General features: G+C 43.9%; 2 protein-coding genes across 3 annotated transcripts in view; one reads left to right on the forward strand and one right to left on the reverse strand.

The window, feature by feature from the left end:
- The window catches only part of LOC135943939 (ribosomal protein S6 kinase alpha-5-like), a 42,633-nt gene extending 20,152 nt beyond the window's left edge, over positions 1-22,481 (forward strand). For both annotated transcript variants that reach the window (XM_065490605.1, XM_065490607.1), the window contains exons 2-12: positions 70-138; positions 8,140-8,358; positions 14,008-14,123; positions 16,216-16,326; positions 16,560-16,643; positions 18,229-18,332; positions 18,473-18,785; positions 18,898-19,389; positions 19,470-19,676; positions 19,947-20,409; positions 21,143-22,481. In XM_065490605.1, the coding sequence (XP_065346677.1) occupies positions 70-138; positions 8,140-8,358; positions 14,008-14,123; positions 16,216-16,326; positions 16,560-16,643; positions 18,229-18,332; positions 18,473-18,785; positions 18,898-19,389; positions 19,470-19,676; positions 19,947-20,409; positions 21,143-21,504 (2,540 nt within the window). In that variant the 3' untranslated portion in view covers positions 21,505-22,481. The remainder of the gene's footprint in view (positions 1-69; positions 139-8,139; positions 8,359-14,007; positions 14,124-16,215; positions 16,327-16,559; positions 16,644-18,228; positions 18,333-18,472; positions 18,786-18,897; positions 19,390-19,469; positions 19,677-19,946; positions 20,410-21,142) is intronic.
- A 508-nt stretch (positions 22,482-22,989) lies between these two features.
- Positions 22,990-24,130, reverse strand: LOC135942196 (chromatin complexes subunit BAP18). The gene is made up of 4 exons (XM_065488194.1): positions 23,985-24,130; positions 23,822-23,913; positions 23,661-23,759; positions 22,990-23,580 (listed from the first exon to the last, which is right to left on the reverse strand). Exons 1-4 carry the CDS (start codon positions 24,000-24,002, stop codon positions 23,331-23,333), a joined length of 459 nt encoding a protein of 152 aa, XP_065344266.1. The 5' UTR covers positions 24,003-24,130; the 3' UTR covers positions 22,990-23,330.
- Positions 24,131-25,488: the final 1,358 nt, after the last annotated feature.

Raw genomic sequence — 25,488 nt, forward strand, 5'->3', positions numbered from 1 at the left:
CGACTTTCTCTGTTAGCGGATATGTCATACATGCAAATCTTATTTTAATAATTAATTTCTCTGTTGCAGTCAACCTCACCGGCCGCGGTCGCGTGGGACCTTCTGATTTTGAACTCCTCAAAGTACTTGGAACTGGAGGTGAGTCCTGGAAATTACGGCATAATAGTTTTCGTCACATAATTTTACTGTAGAGGAATGAATCAATCTAAATAATAAATGCTAGTTAAGGTTTGTTGGAAATTGGAAAATATAGTAACCAACAGAGGAAGGGTAAAATACATTTAACTATAGAGAACGTTACCTTCGTTGGTTTATTGAGACGTCAAAAGGTCCGTTCTCAGTCCAACATTGCTGGATATGAAGCAGTTTAACGCTATTATTGGCCTGCATAGGGAAGCATTTTGGAATCCCAAACCGGTGCATTATTTATCATTCGCAGTCTTTATTCATGTTGTCCTTTCATGTCCCACCTTTCAACAAAATGATTTGTTCAAAGAGGGACGTTTTCATTGAATTTTTCGCTAATTTTAGAAGCAGCCGGTATGACCAACAGCTGCCAGTTGCTTGTTTTCTTCCGTGTTATTCATTTTGCGAACCCTACTTTCCTTGACATTAGACATCACTGTAAAGAATAACAACCAACAATGTGAACAAACCGTTGAAGCACTCTAGCTCTACAAAATCGAGATATCTCATTCTTGGAAGTTATTTTTATCTGCTTGATTCATCCGTAATTTAAAAGTCCAAATCATGCTTGGCAACAAAATCAGTTTCGGGGTGTTCGACCAGGTGCTGAATGCCCTGGGTGCAAATCTTTACCGCGAGCGTGAGTAGAGCCTGTTAAAGGAAGGACAGGTGCTGGCAGTGTGTTGCACCCGCGCGCGCGTGCAGTATGACCTGCCTTAGAATCTGGCTCGCGCGCCCGAGGAATCAGCACCTGCAGAAAATAGGCAGCTGAGGGGCCACACAGTTCGTGCCACCTGCTGCTTCTGTGCGCCAGACACAGGATGCGACAGCGACGACGGTGAAAGGACCCCCGATTTGTTTATTGGCGAAAAGATTAAGTTAAAAGGATTCACTCCAGTCGGTAAAAAAGCTCTCGAGGTGCAGATGCACTGGAGCAAAGCGAGACAATTTTGTGCGCACACAATGTGCATGCGTGCACTATTGTTGTGGAGCAGCGAATTTCACTTTTTCTTCCTCCGTGCACACCGTGGAAAGCTCTTAATGAATTCTTAACGATCGCCATTTTTTCCGTTGAAAAGTGAAATTGTTTCGCCTTTTCGTTCTCGCTTCTCGCGTGGTGCGTACACAAGTCGGGGAAAACGTCCGTGAGCTGTATTTATCAGGCTCGCGGTGTCACTTGCACGCGCCCTTTTAACCTTTCAACCCGATCGAGAAAAGAAAGATCAGCACAGAGAAAATTCCACTCCTATATTAGTTTTCGCAGTGTTTCTTTCCTCCCGTACGTTCGTGCTGGATGGCATGATTTATTTTTGCAGTGAATCCGAATGAGTGAGACAATGCTCTTTGTGTGCTCAGCAAACCGCGAAAAGTAATTCGAGTTCGGACTGGATGACGATGACTTTGTGGAAATTTTTCCGCGTCTTGTGCATGCTGGCGGCGCCATTCGGTGTAACTGTTTATGCTTTGATTCTGAAGTATACATCATTTATCGCATCTGCCGCGCGTTTAGAATTCAAGATGTGCACTTTTTGCTGCTTCTGGCAGCGAGTGTTATAATCAGTTTCAATTTGATGAATCAGTGCGTCTTTATTTCCTCTAATGTACAGTGGAGTGGATAGGTCTTGTTTTCTGATGTCAAGTAGAATACAATTCAAATTGATACTAAGATAACAAAACTTTGTTTAATGACACAATATTTCATTCCTTTGTCGCGGAGCTCCGCCATTTTAGTGCCATGAAATAGATTGGAACCGTTGTAGATAAGGGACATTTTTAACTCCGTAATAATAAGTTGTTTGTGTTCAAATATTTTTAGTAGATTAACTTAAAACAACATCTCGGGTTCAAAATTACTTGTAATTTTCCCCAGATGGAAAACACGGTTTAATATTTCTCTAATGCTAAGCATAGTCAGATGTTTTGCTGCAAACACAATAAAGCGAGATGTCAAACAACCTTGAAAGACAATTCACATGTGCATATATCTGTCAAGTATGGCGCCACTCAGAGCCAGCCCCGAAATGCTTCAATTAGACGTGCAGAACAAAGTGCATACAGCGAGGGGCGTGGCGCGGGTCGCACGTGCATCCTTGGCCCCGATACCTTATTCTTCTGGATGCACTGCACTCCGCCATGGCGGCGGCGTTGTCGGTGAAATTGATCGATACGTGCTACACTTGCACGTGGTGCGCGGAGTCGAAAAATTAAAAGCGGAAGGAGCCTAGCTGTGCATGAGAGAAATTGGCAGGCACAGGCAAATGAGCCACGGCGCTGCTGATAAGACGGCCGCGGGCGTATCGGCAAGGGTCAATCGTGGAAATGTTCTGCAGCGCCAACGAGCGACAGAGTGCGTGTGTTGGTAATAATATCAGTCTGATTGTGCCTGCCTGCCTGGCTGCGGTGCCGTGCGCGCGATATCGCAGCTGATGTGAGACCAATAACCTCGCTCGGCTGCTGCTCCACGCGCGCGGCCTTCTCGCAATTGCAGAGCACCATTGAGTTGCTTGCTGCAACTGGGGAAATCGCGTTAAAGAATAACCAACGCAACGGCCTTTTCGGAAGTGCTCGCGCTCACACACACACACACACACACACACACTAATCGAGCCGCGGCTGACCTTTCTCCGAAGAGACAATGGCAGCAGTCGTTCACTCTATAAATAGCCTTTGCACAGCTCTGTGGGTTTATCACAATTATTTGCGTTGACCCACCAGCTCTTGCAACGTGCAGAAAAAAAAAATATTCGGCACAATGAATGCATATACAGATTAATTTTATTACGTAACGGGGTCGATAATCCATTTCAATCCAGGCGGCATTAGCTTCATTAGTCGCGTCCCCTCGAAAAGCGATCGGATCGAGGCCCATTTAAAACTACTAAATCTCAATCAAGTGTCACGCCCAGCTTCCAAGGGTGCATTTTTTGCGTAGCGACAACTTCAAGGCGAACCGCTTTCCCAATTGTCTAGCGAGAAAAAGTGCATATTCGAGCAGCGGCGCGTATTTTCAGATTGGTCCATCGTCCATCGCCTCTTTGTTGGTTAACCCAGAGAGCGCAGTGCGATCCGCCCCGGTATATTGGTACACAGGCAATGACCGGCCGCAAAGTGCCTTGGCATCTCGCGCGCGCTCAGCCTTCTCGCTCGCACTTGACTTAAAAAGTGCACAAAAGGCGTCGTGAGCAATTGCACGTTTAACTTTCCATGCTACGCGTGCACACGTAATTTCAGGAATAACACTTGATTTGTTTGCTCTTTGTCAGCCGAGCGGAGAAAATCAAGAAATTCAAACCGGCCCCGGCGTTATATAGAGACGTTTACGCTTTTTCAGCTTGAGAAATTGCCGCGCGCGTTAGCAACTGAGTTGCGCCGAAAATAAAACCAAAGCACCTCTTGCCAAATTGTTTGGAACTCTTGCACGCATAATTTCAAGGTCTCGCCGCCCAACAAATTCTCAACTCCGTTTGAATCGGACCTTCCAGCCAAGGTGGTAAATAAAATCAAGACGCTGCAGGAGAAAAGAGACAGAACGCGTTTTTTAAGCAGTGTGTGGTATGCAGCTTTAGCGGTCCTCGCAGTCTAATCTAGTGAGCCGCCTGATCTATTTCTGGTGTCTATACCAAAGCAGCTGAGAGCTGCTTGATGAGCGAGATTACTCATAGTGGGGGTGGGTCGAATAATGTGGGACACTCGATCTAATCAGACTCTCCTGGGTTTGCAACGATTTCCAAAATTCGTTTCTGAACATATGCAGATTATGTAATTGGAGCTGACAGTTTAGTCAGGGTGTTGAAACCGAACGAGCATTAGAAATGCGATTTGACTTTTAAATCGGACCTCTTTCACTTCTTCGGACAAGAAGAAGAGTTGGGAAATCTGACGACGGCGGAATATTATTTAAAAGCAAATGAAGCGTACGCGGTCTTTTGTTCACCAAGTTGCACCGCTGTGGAAAGTCCGTTTACGTTACTGGGGCCGTGTGTATGTGTAATTAAAAGGCTGTTATCGCACCAAATACACAGCGTTGGCCCGACCGAGGGCACCTCTTGTTATTTAACAACCAGTTGAGAGGAGCAATGGCCACCAAAATAACATAATGTCGCGTGATTATACTTGAGCGCCTGTTCATTTGACTGATGTTATTTTAACTTTCCTGTCTTGGCTTAAAACTTATCACCTGTGGTTTGCTTTTGCTATATGCTTGTTTCCCCGGGAAATCCCCGTTTTTCTAAAATTAATTTCATATTGCTTAATCGCCGTGAGTGGATAGAAAAACTCTCTACTTGATGCTTTTTCGTTGTTTATTTACCAGCCAGGCTCATCCAGCACATTGTTTCCAACTGTTTACGCAGCTCCTTTGGTGTGCTTTCTTTTGTCACTCACATAATGTTATCTACACATTCTTTGCTAGGCGGAGCCTCGCTTCTAATAATTGTTAAATGTAAATAATAAAAAGAGGCCACAAATGAAACGCGAGTGAAATTTTCTTGACCGCTCGTGACATAACAATTCTCAACCCCAGCCGGAAAGACAGCCGGCAAAAAAGGCGAGAGCGTCTGCGGCTGAATATAAGCTGAGTCTATTTCTATAAGTAAAAGTTATCGACGTAGCCAGGAACAAGACTGCCGCATGCATGCGAGTAAGCTAAAATTAATCTGCATGCACAATTGATGAGGATGGACACCTGGATTGTCCCGAGTGCGCGCGGCCCCAGCGAAGGGAAAGGATTGGCACGTGCGCGAGGCCAGTGAGTGCATCTCCCTCTATTTTCAGCCAGATCGATGCCCAAATGGTCTGTTTTGTCCCCGCTGCACGGCTTCTTATCAAAAAGCTAGACGGCCGCCGCAGAAAGCGAACTGTGCCTATCAGAATAAATAAAAATTCAAAATATAAGCTTGAGAGTGCTGCAGGTGCATGTAGGTCTGTGTTGCGAGGCGGCGGCCATTCACCTTGCTTGCACGCTCGCCTTTTTGTCTTTGCCCCGCTCGCTCATACACACACACTTCGTAGTATTGTCGGCCGTAGCGACGAGCCACCGGATACAATTATTGAGAAAATCAACTCGCTTCCACCACGTGCTCAAGCGAATTTTCGCCTCCCAAGGAGGTGGGCACACTTTTGCCAATGCTAAAATCAACGTGCTGCCCACCTGGGCGGTGATTTAAATTTTTTTATCAGAGCTCAGAGCTTTACACTCCGACTCTGCGCACGTTCTGTCAGATGGCCCAGCATGATTATAAATTTTAGCCGGCGTGCAAGAGTACAAATTTATCAGCGGAAGTCGACCATGGCTCCGTGTCAGGATTTCAATTCCGCCGCTTGGTGGGGACAATTGCTTCTCATAATTTTGTGAGCTTTTCAAATGAAAAAAGTACTAATTGCTTGCTTGTTCAAAGTGGAATTCGCATGTCCTGCAACCTTGGATAAATATCCTCCTATTTCACTGGCAGAAATCATCGATTTTTCCCCTTGCCATCGGTTAAAAAAATAAAGCAGCAGACCTTGGCGATTTGAAACTCACACTCACACTCGCAGATTCCAATAACAAACACGTGATGTGTCCAATCTTTGAATGTGCGTATGCGTCAAACAAGGTAGCAGCTACGTATACATATGAAAGAGATAGAGTTTAACTTTCGCTCACCTTTGGCGAGGCACGTTTGAGCTAAGTGCGCGCGACCTCTTCATAATTCAGAGCGAGCAGATTATTTAATACATACACACACTGCGGGTCAGACAAGGCCTCCACCTTGGAGCATAACGCAACTCGGCAGCCCAAATCACTTGCTAAGGTCGTGCGCGGCACCCATCAATCAATAATTAATCAATCATTACTCGATCTGTGATTTTTCGATCAAATAATGCTCTCTAGCAGTGCGAGCCACTAATGCTCCGGCTCAATGAATTATTTAAAATGCAAACGCTTTACCGGTCACGTGGTCGCGCGCGGCGGATATTTAAATTGCTAATTTTGCGCCTCATCTGGTCTTCTGGTGTCACTGAGCGAGTGTGTTTGTGTGTACATGTCAGTTGACTCTATTGCGCTTTAAATCAACTGCAAATATAGCATTAAATAAAAGCTACTACTTGCATATGATAATACGTTGACAATGCATTTACGTAATTTAAAATGAAGTATTCCTGCATTTCAAACAAACACTCGCACACATGCGCGATTTAATCTCTTGTTTCGGCAGAGAGGGACTTTAAATCAAGTGCCACAACGGACAAATTTATTAACCGTATCATGACGGGAGTGCAAGAATTCAAAACGGCATTTTTGGTGTCCTCTTCCGCAATCGGACGTCGAATGCAGAGCAATTTGGCTAGCCACCCCCTAATCAGCTCCGGTCATTGCGGTCCCCCGGCGTGCAGACGTCGGCGGCGATAGGGTGCGACAACCCTGCGGAACACGCCTCGGCTGGCACGACGGCGAGATCGGCGAGCGAGCGCTTCCCTTCGAGGTCGATGTCCGACGCCGCCAGGATAACGGAGAAGGCCGAAGCTCTTTGCCTCCGACGTGCACACTTTGTTGTAGAGCACAATCGTACACCGTAATGCAGGCGAAAAATGGGGGTCTCCGCTGCTTTTTGGATAGAAATATGAAAATGCACACGCGTGCGGGAATTACACTCACAATTTTTCAAACGTACTCGTAGCCTAATGCGATATCTTTCGGGGGCCATTTTGGACGGGCGGTGCGTCCGGCAACGTGCTCTCGGAAGTTTCCCAAGCACCTTGGTGATAATCCGACTTTTAAATCGTGGACTCCGCCGCGCCGCACGTTATGGCTATATATATATTTCTTTAAAAATATGAACATTCAGTCTCGTATGTACTCGGGCAGAGTGATAAAACCGCCGGCATCAATTTCGCTGGTAAAAAAATGCAAAAGCAGCTGCTTCTCCCCCCGACACTCGCGTTTTATATTCCGCAAGTTCGTCAAGCGTAACTGCAGCTAAAGCCGGCGGCGGTGGAAATTCGCCAGGCGGCTGAAGCTGAAGCCGGCGTGGTCAGGGCATCCCAAGGTACGGGTTCAAGGCCGCTGCTAACGGGCTGGCTGCGGGCAAGGTAGCTGAACCAAATGTGCTCCTCTGGACCGCAGCTCATCATCGACCGCGGATGAATATTTTTGGTCCATTAAACCTATTTGACGGAAAAACTGTGAAACGCTTGAAAAGCTTTCAAACCAACCGATTCCCTGTTAATAATATTCCTTCTTCCTCTTTGTTGTTCAGAGAGGTTTGTCTCTTGCAGTGCATTAGCAATTAAAATGGTGCACAGATGGAAATGAAAATAGAGAAAGTTGCGTTCGCTCACTCGCGCGAGTTTATTTTAAGCCAGCACGCAAAACGACGAGCTCTTTTCAAATTGCATTCAAGTGCACTGGAATCGCGCCTATTTAACTGCGACTCGCCAGCGAAAATGGGCGTCTGCACTCACACACGTTGTTGCGGCCGCCATGCCGCCGCCTCTGCTGCTCTCAGCCAGCACGGCACGACTATATACACATACGTTCTGTATCGATCACTGAGCGTTTTGTACACGTGCCGCAATCAATATGGACAACAACACGCTCGCCGCCGGCCTGCGAAAATCTGCGCTATAAACGGAAGAAGTTTCTGTAAAGCATCGCCATATCACTAAAGCATATGCAAATTTGCGAACGGGATTGTTGGATTCGCGAGTTCATTTGCCCTTCCTGTTGTAAATTTTACAAAGCCAAAACGTTTCTCTTCCTCTCTTTCCTGATTAGGATGGCCTCTTTAACGCTGGCGCATGGGGCATGCTCAAAATCTAGAGTATTCTGACCAATGCGAAGCCAGTATATCACACCTTAGAAGGAAAAATTGGCATGTTCAAATAAAATTCCGCAATTTCTTTATATGCGGCGTTAATTTCAAAAATAAATTTCTATCAAATGTGTTAATTTAAACTTTATTTTTTCCCCAGCTTACGGCAAAGTGTTCCTGGTGCGCAAAGTGGGTGGCAAGGACAGCGGTTCCCTCTACGCCATGAAAGTACTGAAGAAGGCGACCATCGTGCAGAAGAAGAAGACGACAGAGCACACCAAAACCGAAAGGCAGGTCCTGGAGGCGGTGCGCCAATCGCCCTTCCTCGTCACTCTGCACTACGCCTTCCAAACCGAGGCCAAATTGCACCTCATCCTTGGTAAGTACTAGAATTTTCGATCCCGACTTTCCTGTTTCCGAGTTTTTTTCATGCGCTTGACAAAAAGCAATCGGCGCCGGCACGAGCAACGCGATTGTTCGTGTCGAAAATCAGCCGACGCAGAATGCAGAATTTGAGTGAAAGTAAAATTTTTCGCCACGGCTGGCACGCAGAGGGAGATAGATGGAAGGAGAAAGTAAGTGCAAGAAAAGGAATTAAGCGCTCTTGTTGCAGAGAGTAGCTACTGCTGACTTTCTACTTTTATATTTTAATATATAACGAGCGCGACTCGCGGCATGGATTTGCACTAGTCCGCGTTTTTCTGCCGTGTGAGCGAATTATGACAATGGAATTTGATATTCAGGTCAAGCAGAGCAGTACTGCTGCACTGCTCTTCTTCGGCAGTTCATATAGGCTCTGTGCGAAAATTAATAACCAATCTGTCAGGTGGGAGGTTCCTCTATTAATAAATCGCCCGCGCATCTCGGTACATAAACATTACATCACTTATGCGTTCATAAAGGCTTATTTACGGCACAATGCCGTTGTCGCCGCGTTTCTCTGCTAAAAATATAAAAAGCGCCCGCCGCTGGCACTGGAAAATCGATGACCATTGCGCTCCACTTGGAAAAAAAGTATATATTCGCCCAGTTTATTTGGTGATTTTTTGCGTTTTAATGTGGCGATTCGCATTAAAAAATTGAATTGATTAAAATCGTGCTAATTTTTTCTTGCATTGGCTTCACTGTTCACGTTACACGCAAATCGTTCTGCGAAAGCGCTGCTGGAATTGGCAAACTGGAAGGGAATATTCGCAGAACGACGACTTCCGCGAACACAAGCCGTTCTGCAAATCAAACTCTTCTCGACATTTCCCAGAGAACGTCGGCTGGCTCGTTCCGCCACCCGTTCCATAATCGGGCACTGCGCAGACGGATGAAAGGTTCTCAGAAGGCGGCCGCCTTCCGCGAATCGTTGCGAAATTTTCTTTTCTGTAACAGCCACGAGCCACGAGTGCACTAACTGTAAGCTTGTCTCAATAATCTGTTGGACGGTGGTGCAGGACTCGAATGGCTGTCGCCATGCCCCTCTGTCTACGCTGCAGGGGCATTATTTCTTTGCGGGTGGCAACTGTGCGCCGCGCACCCCGTGCGACCTCGTTTCGCACGCACGCGAATCACATTAATACACCCTCCAAATCCGCCGATCAAAACAAAGGCTAGACTGCACAGTTCTCGCCTGCAAATGTTTAAGATAGAGCAAGTTTCTGGGTTCGTTATCCCTAAATTTATTTGAATTTAAAATTACAGTGCTTTAAAGTGTCAATTTGTTGGGTAAAAATTTGTAGATTTATATTGTTGTTTCTGAACGAGTTTAAAATTTCAATATATTCCGTACAGACTTCTGATATTTGAAGTGGCTTCCTTAGAAACTAAACTCGAGAACTGCTCTCCATTGTGAGAGGCTGCTCCTCTTTGTGCTGACGGCATCCAAAGGAAAATCATGTGCTCAATGCGGCCTGGCATGAATCCTAGTTTTTGCAAACCTAACCTAGGCCAAAAGCGAGGTCTGCTCGACTAGTTGATGATGAGAGAGAGCTCTGCCGCGCCGGCAATGCGCTCAAGGCTGAATGTGTTAGCCTCGTTTCGAGTTTGCAAGCCGAGGAGGCGGAGGGCTCACTCATTCGCTCTCTGCGCCTTCTTTTCTCATCTTTCTCTTACGCAACCCGGAATAGTTGAAATCTTCTCTTGCATGTTATCCACATTATGCTGCGCGGCTGTTATGTCATCTCGGCGGTACCGGCGCGGCACCATACACCTTTTCCGCGGAGCGATTTTTGCAAAATCGATACCGCCCTTGGGTGTCGGAGTCAGCTGACTGCTCCCCCATGTTGCGAGCCTCACGCGGTATTTGAAGGTTCCGAAAGGAGCAAGGTCGAGTGTTCCGCGTAAAAGTGTGCGATTATACAGTTAGCCGTGCGCCTCTGCCGAATCCCCTTACTCCTTTCCCTTTTAAAGTCCTTCACTTCGGAGAACTCTTCAGCGTAGGCTTTCCTTTAAAAATTTCCCGAGCGAAAAAATGCAATTTCCCCACATGTTTACTTCTCATTGAACCGGCGGCGGCCATGTTGATTAACTCCTTGGGCACTAATTAATACTCTCAACACAAACACGCCGTAATTGGAGAGCAAGTGCCGCTGCTGCGATATTGAATAGTAGTTTCAACGCGATGTTTCCTCTCTCTCGGCTACAACGACTCTCTTTACGCGTGTGATAGAATAATAGCGAAAAAGTGGAGTAATGGCTGTGAAGTCTCACTGCTCGGCAGCAGCGGTGGCGGACATGGGAAAAGACACGATTGCGCCTCTGGTCCTGCGTCCTTGCTTATCCTTGGTCGTCATGCGGCAGCGCGCTCTACACCTCAATGAGGCGCGCTCGTTACCTCCCATTAAACGCACAAATACACCTGTGTGCGCCACTTACTTGCAAATTTTGAGGGTCATGTCTGTTTGCGAATTACTGCAGAGAAGCAAATAATATGCTGTCTGCAGACTGGCGTGAGACCAGCCGCGGCCTGATGCAATGACGAAGACTGACTCAAGAGGAAAAGCTTTGCACCTGGAATTACACGTGGATTAAATTGAAAATAAAGTTGAATCACCTCAGACTTTCCTCTTAATTTATCCCCCTGGAGGAAAATTTCCATGTTGGAATTGCAAAAACAAGATTGTATAATGCGAAACCGCATTGAAATGTAGCCATAGTTATATCACTGAAAACACATCGTTTGTCAATCGGTTGCGCAAAGATCAGAACTAGACGCGCATTTTGTTATTGAAAAATCAAACCGCACGCCGGTGATTTTATTAATACGATTAAGCCAGCAAATGGAAGAGAAGGAAACCATCTCACACTCTCGCGGCGGCGGCGGAAGATTTTGCAACATCCGCGCTTTGTGCACTTTTTTTCATTGTTATCCCTGCGGCGGTGGTGCATTTTTCTTATTGTTGCTCGCCGCGGCGACAAGTGCACTGCCACTATTATATCAAGCATTCGCGCGGCCTTGCCACCTCGTATTTATATTGATGCAACGCGCGCGCGCTCTCAAGGCTTGACGCCGAGCTTTTAGCTTCTTTCGCAGCGGCCTCGCGACATAGGACAAGCCGCGTGCACTCACACAAACACTTCTTTTCTGCCTGATGACCGCTGCTGCTGTACTAAAGGACGGAAACTCGACTGTTGTCTAGGCGAGGAAATTGCCGGTTGTCCTTTTTCACGTGCAAAACCCGTTCGTGCCGCCTCAATCGCCTTCATGCAAATGAAAATGATCGCCGCCGCGTTTCGCAACCCTAGAGAGGATGCAAGCGATGGAGTCGTGACTTTGCTTGCAAAACTCTTATCTCCATTCTAGGTGAATTCATGCAAATCGGACGGTTCACAAATGCCAGCGCGAGCAGATGCCCTGGCTGTTTGTTGAATTTCGAAGGGCAGAAAATTGCTATATTTTATCTCCGTCACATATACCTGCCGAGAAACAAAACGCGGAATCGAAATTTAAACGGTAAAATTGTTCCCTGCGAAAATCAAATTAAATCTGTTTATTTTCAAAATAGACAAAAAAAGGTTTGCATACATATAACCAAACAGAATGGAAATGATAATTGAGCTCCCGCTGACAGCAAAAATGCCTCTTTAATTTCTCAGAGTGTTATGCGCTGACTAAAAAGCAGAAAATTCGCGTTGTAACGGCAACCTGCAACCCGTAATTTGGCGAATTAAACGATATAGATGGAAGTCGCCGAGCTGAACGACGCCACTCAGCAGATTTATAAAGCGAATGCACGCCGCATGAAACCCCACGTTTCTCCTGCTCTCTTGTCGTCGTGTCTATATAGTGTGCGAGTGTTTTCTTCCTCTCACAAGTTAAATTTGATACCTGCAGGCGTGCTTGGAAATGGAATAAGTCTGCTGACGGAAAAGCACACTATGCGCGTGCAGCAAATCCGCTTTTAAATCTTATTTGCGGTGCAAACGAAGACTTTTCGTGTCAGAATCGACTTCCTTAACTTTTAAAAGGGTAAAAATGCGCCCTCATTTTTTAGCTACGGCAACGAAATCCGCTTTCAGTGTGCCGGTGCAAATTCGGAATCATTTCAACTGATGCCATATCGTTGTGAAAGAGTAATGATCCATCTTGCAGTATCTTCGTGACACGATAATTGCACTTGTTCAATTCGAAACGAGGTTTAATTATGCAGACTTAAGAGCATTCGCACGCGCCTGAAGGCTCGATGGTATCATCCGCAAAACACCGAGTGAAAGGAGTCTTTTTTGCAAAAATCACTTTTCTCTTTCCAGCTAGCGCAGGCTCGAAATTAATTACGAGATTCTCTTAAGGAGACGACCAGCTATAACTGTACACACGCGCATCGAAAATGAAGGCCGAACCATTCGCAAATGAAATACTCAATTTGATAGAAAGGACACGAGTGTACAAACTCGCCGGGAAAATATTATTTGAGCTGCTCGACAACATTTGCTACTGCGATTCATTGTTATCAGTCGCAGAAGAGTAAACAATCGGCACTTTTCGCCGCCACTGCCTATTTCCAATTGCACACAAAGCACAAACAAGAAGAATCTGCACTGACCAGCAGTTTGCGAATTTATTTATCCTAGATAGTGGAGAGAGCGCCTTTCGAAACTTCAAAGCGGCCGCGCAATTGTTGTGTATTTATATATATTCAAGGCCGAAATTCAGCATTGAGCTGTGAGCTCCATTTCATACACGTCCCTTGCTAAGCAGGCTCTTTAAAATTTAAGTTTGGTATTCGTCTTATCCGTGTGCGTATTATTCACGAGCACAAAGGCTGGGGGAGCGAAGCACATAACGCAAGATTTTCGCTTAGGAATGCAACAATTGCATCATAAGCGGTGTGTTGTGAACATTTTAGCGCCTCTCATATTCTTCCTGCTTAAGGGAAAACACGCTGAACTGCTATCTCCAGATTTTATGTCCTCAGCAGCGAACGAAATTTCTCGAGGAATTTAAAATGAAAAAAAAACATTCCAACTAGAGCTATGAAAATATGAAAATTTTAATTGATAATTATTTATGGGTAACCGTTGACTGAGTCGGTATGCTAGCTGGCATCAATTTACTCAAAGCGTCAGCAGCAGCGCGTGCAACGGAATCTGTCCGCTAGGAAGTTCAGACCCACTTGATACGCCCCAGAAATCGCCACACGCCTTGAGTACAGTACGCGGAGACAGCAGCCGATTCCTGCTTGCAATGCAGCTTTTGGTCTTGCGATGAAAACAAACGTTGGAATTTTACCTTGAGTGCTAAGCGCAAACAAGCCTATTATCGCGAGTTAAACAACAATGCAAAAGCGGCCTTTATTGTCTTGCAAACAGAACTTTGCCTCGGATAAAAGGGTTATCAGCTGGATTTGGCACAATCCGATTGAAGGTCTGCCTCATTGAAAAATCCAGTCAAATATAATTTCCTTGACTGATATTTCATTCTTATCTGATTCTCCGAAGATAATATTGCTAATCAAATAATGCTGGCAGGAGTAAATTGTCTTTCATTTTAAAACAACATAATCATGTGCGTTATTTAAAATGTTTACTTCTCTTTTTGCAGACTACGTGTCGGGAGGTGAGCTTTTCACACACCTCTACAAGCGAGAGCATTTCACAGAGGAAGAGGTGCGCATCTACGTGGGAGAAATTGTGCTGGCGCTCGAGCATTTGCATAAGGTGAGTGATTGCGGTCAAACTTCCGAATCCGAAATAACAAACTCAATTATCACAGTCCCTTTTATTTCGAGTTGTTTACGCAACGGGGGGTGAACGTGATCACAACCCCCGCATCACCGTCTGACTTTATATAAGAGCAGCGCACATTGGCTCATCATTCTGATCCGGCCGTTGCTATTTTTGCCTCTGATAACGGAGAATGCTCAGTGCTGTGACGCACGCACACGCGGGGGCGCTCTCTGGTTGAGAGAGAACAATTTGCCGACAAAAACAGCCCCGAGTTTGCACTGATGAGTGTATTTCGGAATCGGCACCCCCGGCGGCGCGAGCCCAATAATTGCAAAATGTCGAGTCGGCGTCACCGACCTGGGTGTACGAACGAAGCTGTGAGAATCGTCTGCGTCTTTTTCCTCTTAAATGAATTAAGTATCCGCTCTTTGTTGGGAAAGAGCCAAATTTGAGGTAAAAATGTTTTAGTAAACACGATACTCCTGATGTATCTGTCTTTTTTTAATCTACATCAATTCAAATCTTCACTTTTACCGTCCCTAGGGTTAGTTATGTTTTTTTTTTTTAGAAATATTTCGTGAGAAATTTTTTAACAGATCCATAGCAAAGCGGCTTAAAAGGGAAAATCGCAATCAATGGATATTTGTCAGGGTAAAACAGACTTCCGACAAAGGAAAAAAAATCATTTTTAAGGCAGCATCCTGACTTCCAGGGGGTTTCTCTGCTACGTGGGAGGTAGAAGAAACAAACATCATAACAAAAATGGGACTTAGGACAGCAATAAATTATCAATCGGTAGTTTTTGAAACGCGTGTAAATAATACGTATAGAAAAGTGAAAAGACGCTCGACCCAGATTTCACACGTGTGCTTTATTAGTGCAAAAATATTTTCGCAAGTTGGCCAACGCCTCGGACAAAACCGAGCTGATAAAGATTCGCACCGATAGCACAATATGGGTCAGCTATTAGCAATATGTATTTGCCGATGCTGTGATGCTTGACAGACGCGAGCTGTGACGATTGTCGGCCGCAGCCAGATACAAACAGGAAATAACAACACTCGCGGAACTGCTGCACGGAGGTGCAGGCAAATGAGGTGCATTCGCCGCCAAGGTCCTCGTCAGCCGACCAGATGCACACACGGGCGAATTGTGCCAACTCACTCGGTCTGCGCGCAGTTTGCTATTAGCACTGACCTCTCTACGCCAGCAAACTCGTGTGATGCTCAATTAAATTTCTTGCGAATTCACCGGCGCAGTAATTTTTAAAATTTGCTTTTGGGGAACGACAAAGTGGACTTAAATTAGCCAACAGCCTATTAAATCTTAAAATTTAAAACTTTTAGAGGGGCATGCGGGACCGATAAAAATGTAAAATCTGAAGAATTTTCTGCCGCAATGCCAGCCGGCTCATTTGCGCTTGATTTGGCGGAGCTGCCCCGCAACTTGATTCCGCAGCTTTCCCGCTGTTAAATTTTGCAAGTGACTAGTTTGGCTAAAGCTCCGACCGACGCCGCACCGGGACCGACCTGCTCTCGAGAAGCAGAGTAATGAAATAATAAATTAATACACGCGCACAAATCGGCCCAGAGCTGAAATGTTGCCATAGCGTTGGCGGGCTCGAAAAGTAAAAGAAGAAAGTTTCGGCCGAGGAAAATCTGCGGATAGTTCTTTTTTTTATGTAGAGCGTGGGACTGGGAAGCAGAGAACGAATTCGCGCTCATTGTGTTGAGCGTGTTTCTCATTTAGGTGGAGGAAAGGAAAAGATGAGTAGCGCGCCGTTACAGAATCCGTCCGCATCCTTTCTCCCTCTTTTGTAACATTTACAACTACGGCCAGGGCCTTGAGAAGAAGTGAAATTTTTCGGCGCTAACATTCGCAAATCGCTATTATCTGTGTCTATTTTGGCGATACACCTTATCTAAAAAAATGTGCGCAATGAGAACACCGCCTGAATTCTGACCCACATTTTCTCGAACAAAGCTAAGCTGTTGGCATAAATTGATTTCAAAGTTTGCCGCCGTAATTCATTAATCTAGCAATGTAATATAATAATTAAAATTGTATTCCTCTTTTGTTCCAGCTCGGCATCATATACCGTGATATAAAATTAGAGAACATACTACTGGACCGCGACGGGCACATCGTGCTCACCGATTTCGGACTGAGCAAAGAATTTTTGCCCGACGACAAGGTAATGGTTACGCTTTCTTATTTTTCTTCTCAGCCCATTTTCATTAAAAATGAAAATAATAAAAAAATATGTTTTTATTAAAAAGAAAAACAAACACATCAAGAATATTGTGCCTTTTCCTTTTTTTATTTTTATAATAAATTATATCAGTTCTAAGTGACCTAGATAACAGTATAAGTTTCACTCGTGTCAAATTTGTCGTCAGCCTAAAATTGATTTTATTCGTCTTCCAGGATCAGCGTGCGTACTCATTTTGCGGGACCATCGAGTACATGGCTCCAGAGGTTGTGAAGGGTGGAAGCGACGGGCATGATATCGTAAGTACAATTCAAAAGTTACCAAACCCTTTAGAGCAGCAGCAGGTGAATTTTTGGTTAAATAATAATTGATACAACGTGTTATGGAATGGAGAAAGTGCACGTGCGTGGTGAGAGAGAGAGACGATAGATAGAGCGGATTGATGTAGTTTGCGGCGTATTGCCGTTTCCTCGGTGTCCCACTTTCTGTGACCGACATTCCGCGCGCGGCGGCGGCAAGTGCCTCAGCCAGCGCGTTTTACAATTTCAAACGGCGTATTACTGTACAAATTCCTGCCGCCACGGATGCACTTGTCCGTGTAAATTCGCCGCTTATTTACAATATACCGCTACGGGTTTATTGTTTTTGGCGCCGAAGACGGGAATCGATGCATGCTCACTCAGAAATGAGAACACACGCGCCCCTATGTCCATAGCGCAACTACTTGTGGGTCCGCGTGCACTCGTGCTGCTTTGTTCAATTATTCAATCGTGGTACGGCTTGCATGCAACCGGCAGTGCACACAAAGCGTCTGATCAGCACCGCGCTTCCTGGATCTCCACTTTTCCTGTCAAGGAAATCAGTCTCTTGTGAAATCTCTGGAAGGGGTAGTTTTCACTTTCCAGGAAAGGAGTATAGCAAAGCAATCAAGGGGTGAATTTTGTCTCGGTCCTTCCCCTTGGGAGGAAGCTTATTTTTGGTGGGTTACGTGTGAAAGAGTAATTTTAGAGTTCGGAAAGCACTAGACTAAAGAGAAGTTCCGGAATTATTTTTGCAACAAACACGATGGTATTAAATTGAATTGGGTCACTCGTGATAGCCTTCTAAATACACTCTTCGTCCGTTGGGAATGCACCGCAGCTCTGGCATCAAAGCAGGGGATGAACGTAAATAATCGAAGACGCCATTTGCATCAGTTTCTGAAACATTTTTCCCTCTGAAATATAACAACCGACCTCTCACGAAACGTAAATACATGATTTTGAAATCTCTTTAAGTTCAAATTGCTCGTGTTGATCAATTGTCTGAGTACACCTGCTCGAACGGGATCACGTTTAACCTAAGTTAATTAGGTGAACAGGTCTCGTTTTGTGTTCTCGTCAGTGGGAGCTCAATCAGCGCGGTGTGTTCGGCGCAGAAGGCGACAGCAGGGAGACTCCAAAAGTGTGTATGTGTGGAGATGCACACACACAAACCCTGCACGGCACGGCAACAGCTATTTTCGCTAGAACTTCGCACCCTCCCGCACGTGTGACTTTGACATTCACGTGGAGCAGGGGCACTTTCGCGTCCCGTGAGCGCGGAACCAGTGCCAGGCCGCCCGCCCGCTGATCTCTCCGTGGCCACTTTCTATATCGTTTCAAAATCACACTCGCGCACAACGCGCACAATCAATCTGGTTTCTGCCTACGATAACCAGCAGCGTTAATTAGATTACAGCCATGAAAAATTTTGTATTTGTAAATCCATTCAACACGTGAATAAATTCAAAACACAGTATCACGAATAATTACAGTACTATTTAAACCAAAATGTAGCTGTTGTAATTATTTTTTTCCAATTTGTTTGCTGAAATGTTAACAAATCCTAATTTGTTTCAATTAGGCTGTGGATTGGTGGAGCGTTGGTGTTCTGACCTACGAACTGCTGACTGGTGCCTCTCCTTTCACCGTCGAAGGTGAAAAGAACACGCAGCCCGAGATTTCAAAGTAAGTGGTATAACGCTGCAAAATCCTAAGTGAGACTGTGCAAACACAATTAACACGTCAAACTCTAGTATTTGTGCGTTAACTTTGCTTACACTAATCCAAATTAGCTACTGACTTTTATAACACAGCATTCTTTGTAGGCGAATCTTGAAAACGGAGCCACCGATCCCGAAGCATCTCTCGCCTGCCACATGTGATTTTATTGCCCAACTGCTAGTGAAAGATCCGCGTAAGAGGCTCGGCGGCGGCCCCACCGACGCTGATGAACTGAAACAACACGCCTTTTTCGAGGGTTTGGACTGGTCGCTGCTAGCTCAGAAGGCCATAAAAGCCCCATTCGTCCCTCAGCTCACCAATGACCTAGACACTAGCAACTTTAGCGAGGAATTCACCAAAATGATTCCTACAGATTCCCCGGCTGTGGTTCCTCCTAATTCCGATAAAATATTCAGGGTAAGTTCCAAAATAAATTTTTTCCTTTAAATCAATAAAACTGTTGACTGTTGTCCGTTGTTTTATATATTATCAAAATAATATTCACGTTTGAATTATTTTTGGTTTCCAGGGATATTCATATGTTGCGCCTTCGATCCTCTTACACGCAAATGCCGTTTCGGACGAACGGCCAGACACTGCCAAGCTGCGGTCGCTGAACAAACGCATGGAGTCCATGTTCTTCAGGAAATACGACCTCGACCTGGACGGACCGATCCTGGGTGACGGTACCTTCTCCATCTGCCGCAAATGCAAGAACCGGCAAACAGGCGTCGAGTACGCCGTGAAGATTGTGAAGAAGCGCTTTGACTGCAGCCGCGAGGTGAACCTGCTGCGCGCCTGCCAGGACCACCCAAACGTGGTCAAACTGGAGGACGTGTTCCACGACGAGGTGCACACATACCTGGTGCTGGAACTGCTCAAGGGTGGCGAGCTGCTAGAGCGCATCCGAAACAAGCACAAATTCACCGAGAGCCAGGTCAGCAGGATCATGAGGCAGCTCGCGTCAGCCATCAGCTTCATGCACAAAAGAAGGGTTGTTCACCGGGATCTTAAACCTGAGGTGAGTTTTTTAATTCCTAAAGATGAAACGACTGGATTTTTTCCTTACAAGTTACTAAATTTGGAATTATTTGCTTGCAGAATCTGTTATTCACCGACTCAAGTGACAACGCGGACATCAAGATCGTTGATTTTGGCTTTGCAAGACTGACACAAGAGAATGAGCCAATAATGACGCCTTGCTGCACGTTGTACTACGCGGCCCCTGAAGTCCTGAACTTGGCTGCTGGCAAGAGCAGTGGAGGCTACGATGAGACCTGTGATCTGTGGAGTTTGGGAGTCATTTTGGTGAGTCTCTCTGCCCGAATGAATAAATATATCAGCTTTTGTTTTAAAATCAGGATGATTAGGCTGAAACTTGAGAGAATGCCTTGATATTATAACAGTTAAATTGTGCCGGAAGCTTCACGTGGTGAAAAAATTTAACCATTTAACTTTTCTTTCCCTGCTTTAAATATTTTGTAGCCACAGAGAAATAGCCCTAATTGATTGATGTTCAAAATAAAACCTTTAGACCCTCAAGTATCACAAATTAACTAACAAACAAAATATTTTCAGTACACAATGCTGTCTGGTCAGGCGCCGTTCCACTCGCGCAGCAGGGACGACAGTCCTGCGGCTGTGATGGCCCGCATCAAGGCTGGCGAGTTCTCGTTCACGGCGGACGCATGGAACCACGTGTCGCTACCGGCTAAGTATGTGACGAGTGGCCTGCTGACCGTCGACCCGAAGAAGAGGCTGACCATCGAGGCACTGCTGTCCAACGATTGGGTCAAGGGCACGGCGCCCTTCCCTGCCACCCCGCTGATGACGCCCGGCGTGCTCGGCGCCGCCAACGCACGCACCGCTGAGCTCGGCGTCGCGCAGACGTTCATTGCATTCCACCAGGCCCACAGAGAGGGATTCAGACTGAAAGAGGTGTCCAACGCCAAGTTGGCGCAGCGGAGGCGCATGAAAAAGTCGTCGGCTGACAACAGGAGTAGTTCCACCTCCAGCAGCTTCTCGTCCTCTAGTTCCTCAGGTACCAATCAAAAAACAGCTTTTGGCTTTTTATTGTGGTTTTGGAAAGCATGTTTAAAGAAGAAAAAGATGTAAGGTAAATTAAAAGATTTTTTTTATCAAGTCTTTTTTCTCTGATGCTTACTCTGACTAAAGAGGGAAATATTTTAGTATCTAATTTCCTCCCAAGTTTTGCCAGTTTTGCAAAGTTTCTAAATTTTTCAAATTTGAATATAGTTAAACCTGCAGTGAAATCCCTTTTTCATTTTAAGAAACAGAAAAAACTGTCTCTCTCAAACCAAACCATTTTTAAAGTCCCATCTCCAAACATGTTTCTTATCTGTATCAAAGAGCTTTCAATTTCATAATTATTATTCCTTAATGACCTCGTTTTTGGACTCAAATGGCTTACAATCTCAAAAGTTTCATTTTGAAAACAATTTATTTTCCGCGCTCAAAGTAGCTTAAATTAATCTATTACCCAAGGATAAAAACATTTGCAAAGAAAGTGCATACGTTATTACTCAAATATTTGCATAGCCGTTCATTCATGTCAAAGCAGTTTTGTTTACTCTGCTAACATGTTTGTCGGTGCGCCTTGAGAGCTAATTTCATCAGATCTTAAGTTAATAACGTCGTTTGATTTGAGATTCTGGTCTCTAGCAGTTGTCGTCAAAATTTGAATGCCGAGTTAATTTTTAAGTTTTAGTGCAGTTGATTGGTTATAAATTAACCACGCTTTTCTCTGTTCACAGGCACTTTGTCCATAGTCCAAACACCAAGCAAGGCGACGCAGTCCAGCTCTAACTCGTCTCTGGGCCCGTCTCCAGGCAAGTCGACGGACAACATCTTCAACTTCAGCGAGAACCGTGTGCAAGAGTACCTGTCCAGCCTTTCGGACGAGTCGCGGTCGAACGATGAGGACATGAGCCCCATCCTGCTGCAGCTGCCGTGCCACGAGAGCCCAGAGCTGGGCCCAGTCACCCGATCTCGCAAGCGCAAACAGAATGACCTCGGTTCGGCCGAAGAATCGGCGGCGTCGCTCTCCTCATCTCTCAAGCACCGAAAACGCCACAAAAGGACTCAAAACAGGCCCAAAACCATAGTGTTGGAGTAACGAAATGCTCTAGTGAAAGACAATTTGAACCTCTTAGCTGTGCTCGACGGAAAAACCATTTGACTTTTTGAGAAAAGCCCTCCAACCAAAGCACCTGCGGTGATTGCAGGTGTTTTTTTCTGAACAAGGTTTCCTCTAAAGTTTCTCTCACACTTATCAACCCGGTTCTTCTTGGAATCTAGTCATATGAAATATTTTCAACCAGACACTGACAGGAACGACGTGTGTTTTGAAATGCTGTGCTTGAGCCCAGAGGGAATTAACGAAAGAAGCGTATACTTAAAATCAAAGCAGTCAAATGGTTTCGTACACTCTGTGAATTGAAAATGAGGCGCTGTGAGGAGCCTTTTCCATGCAGGTGGGATACGATCAATGATATACTTTAATGTTAAGTTCAGCGCGTTAAGAACGAATCGTATTCCACTGTGCGGTTGATTAACTCTGATGTTATTATCTCAAATACACAATATATATTATGTATATTTATCGTTTGTGTCGTCTAGAAGAAAATTGTTTAACTTTTGTTGTGACTAAGATATTTATATACCGGAGAAGCTGGAATTTGCACCTGGAATCGTGTATCTGCACCAGACTCGAGACACAAAGCCTTTCTCTACTCGACAGTAGCATACTTAAATCGCATGGCAGACCAAACAGGCAATTTGTTTGCAATGAAAGGCATTTATGAATTCATGACCTCCATATTGCCTTAAGTGACACCAAAGACTTACATAACACTAAACCCATTGACTTACAATATTATTATTTTATAAAATAGAGAGTAACAGAAGATGAAGAGTTCGTATGTGCATTGTGTTGCTGAATTTCCAGGTGTACCATTCACGCAGAATTGTATATATGTGTATAAAATGAATTTATTATTGAGCAAATGAAAACTGTTGTCAATCAATTTTAATTGTGTATATCTACTATGTTACTTATAATTTAAAGGGAAAATAAAAAATAATTTTCAATAACTCCTGGCTTTCTAGTTTGATCAGTTCCCTACTTCGTATAATTCTGAAAAGGATTTCAAACATATTAATTTAACAATGAAAATAAAAATTTTATAATACAAAAAATATTTAAGAGAAATATCCTGACATCCGCATAAATCATAAAATAAATATTTTTGAGTCATCTGAACAAAATGGTAGATATGGAAATAAATTAACGGATGTAAATTCATCCTCAGGCTATTTTCATGCCAATTTTATGAAGCCAATTAAAATTTTACACTTTTAGTATGTATTCACTTTTTCCGAACACAAAAAATTGCGCTTCTTTGAAACCATTTTTAAGCTCCGAGTTGCTTTTAACAGTTTTGTCATCACAGCTAGATTGGGCGACAAGGCCCCAGATAAATAAAGAGTAAAACCCTCAATTTGAGACCTTTTTAAATTATAGCTGTTTTAATTAATAGCTCTTTTTGGCCATTAGAACGAAATTATGAGTTAATCGAAGGTACCTTAACTAAAACTATACTTTGTATTACATTTTCTTATTTCAGTTTATTTTTCACGATTCTGCACCATACTACGTATAATCAACATTAAAAAATATTAGAAATTTCTACAATGATGTTTGCACTAAAGGCAAAGAGCAGATTTGAATGGAATGGCGCATTGCATGTGAGTGTCAGGCACCACAGGGCCTGTAAAGTTTTTCTTGTAGCAATACAATTTAACATTCCTAATAGAATTTAAGAGTGGTGTCCAGATTCATTCACTTGTTGAAGCTTAAAATTCCTCTTAAATTATCTATACACACTGATTCGTGACGCCAAAGGTCTTTTATAGAAAAATAATTTAATCAAAAAGCATAACTCAGGATGTGACTTCCTCAGTTGCAACAAATTCCAGTTTGTCCTCGTTCAGGCCCTCGACGTCCACTTCGGATTCGACTGTAGCGTTCAAAGCATTCAAGGTGACTTCTGCTGAAGGCTTATTAACGTCTCTGCTGGCCAGCATGGAGGTGGGTGTCGTCGGCGTCTGGTTCGTCTGCTGCACTGACGTCCGCACCGGAATCCCTGCGTCCTCAAAGGCCTTTTTCTTAAGTGTCGCTCGGATTTGGTTCCTGCAAATAAGAGAGACCGACATGATAAAAACAGGGTCTCAATTGGCGCAGTTGATCTGCCGAAAGTGAACTGCACTTACACTGTCCTGGCTTTGATGATTTCCGAAATAGCATTGAGGTCTCCGCTGAACCTTTGCAGCGATTCCCTCAACATTTCTATCTCCTGTTCAGTCCACTTCCTAACAAGATCAACCGCTCAGCAAGGTCTGAATGTACACGATGCACACAATAATACACGTACCCGGCTGCCGAGTCCGTCGAAGCGTGCAGCTGCATGGTCAGTTCGCCCAGTTTGTTGAACGCAGAACCGGCTGCTGCGAAGATTTCGCCGACCTGCCCGACCGAAAGCAGAGTTGTTTTTAGTTGTGTCGTTGCGAAAAAGCTCATAATAAGCTATAAATTACCTTGGAAGCTGAATTCATGTCCTTAGCGAGTTTCTGATGGGACAGTCTAATTTAATTCAGGTTTTAGTCCACTCTCTTACAAAAGAGAGGAAGCTGGCCGGACACAAACAATAACAAACTGAACTGACGCAGTTATTGATACGCATGCGCCGAATGAAAATTTGAAATGGAAAGGCGCACAGGGAAGCATCGTTAAGCATGCTTGTAGCGTTGTAGGATGAAAAAGGGTAAAAATACCGTAACTGCATACGAAATAGATTAATTAAGTTAAATAGTGTGAAAAGATAGCTATTTTGTTATTTTCCTGTAAAAAGGCTTGATTCAAGAGTAAGAGTCCATACTAATACTGTCAGCCATATATAGTGTAGTGGACTGCTCAAACTTTTTTCGCTCACTTTTTACTTCACGGTTTGTCGGGAATGTATTTGCCCTACCCTACCAAGAAGTGTGATTCATCCATATAACCTCTGCTTCATTTGTTATACATAACTTATGCACTGATAACGAGCAGTTGTGGCATTTTTTTATTACTTTATTTATTATTTTGTTTAAGAATTTTGAGATTCTATTCAATTCATCTTTATTTAACTTATGGCGTGTCACTACAAAATAGCTTAGTTTCAAGCCGTCACCACAATGCAGGCATCCATTTGTAAATTCAAAATTAAAATTTAATGGTTCAAAGGGAAATTTTTAAAATTTGCATCGATTGGTGTTCGAAATTTTAGATATTTTATATAATACGATTTATACAGTATGACACATGAGATTTATATCATAATATTAATAAGCATTTTTTGTCAAAATCAGATTAATTTGGAAAAATGCCATCATTCGATGTTGTAGAAATTCCATAACATGTAAATGTAATTATACATTTAATTAAAGCAGTAAATCTTTTGTTTAATTTATATAGTTTCAGCTTCATTTTATAAGATTAAATGAGTAAGACGTCGGTTAAAAATGTATTATTACTTCTTAGATTGAAATTTCACCATATCACCTGATCCCAGCTAAGCATAATGTGTCGCAGTTTGCCAAAGATGATGGTGAAAAGACTGAAATAAAGAAAAGACGTGTGCTTGCTTCAAAATTTTTATGAAGATATCGTGTTTAAATATTCAAGGTTTCTGTGTTGGAAAAGAAGCGCGAACATATTTTTATAGGTAAATTTCAGACATTTTTATTGTTTTTATATTTAGGATATTTAGTAACACTGAAAAAGTAGAAGTTAGAGGGCCCGCATAAGTGGCTCGCGGTGCGGCACAGTATCGCTTCAGTCAAGGTTGTTTTCAGCATTTAAATTTTACCATACCAAAATATTATTAGACTGAAATTCCTCTAAAAAAAGGTTCAGGAACAAAAATAACCGGAGAGGCTGGTGCAAACTTCAATCCATAGATTTTATTTTTCCTTATCCGGTCATTTTTGCGTTTTAATGCTGTGTCGTTTTGTATCTGTTTATAAAAGAGGTAAATCCAATTTGTTTAATTTGAAACTTACT

Source organism: Cloeon dipterum, chromosome 4, assembly GCF_949628265.1.
Source record: "Cloeon dipterum chromosome 4, ieCloDipt1.1, whole genome shotgun sequence".
NCBI classification, from domain to species: Eukaryota; Metazoa; Arthropoda; class Insecta; order Ephemeroptera; family Baetidae; genus Cloeon; species Cloeon dipterum.

Bases quoted from the DNA above. Each gene is read 5' to 3' on its own strand.
- LOC135942196 (XM_065488194.1), bottom strand. The intron at 23,760-23,821 runs GTACGTGTATTA...TGATCTTGTTAG, and splicing joins TCGACGGACTCGGCAGCCGG to GAAGTGGACTGAACAGGAGA. The intron at 23,581-23,660 runs GTAAGTGCAGTT...TCTTATTTGCAG, and splicing joins ATCATCAAAGCCAGGACAGT to GAACCAAATCCGAGCGACAC.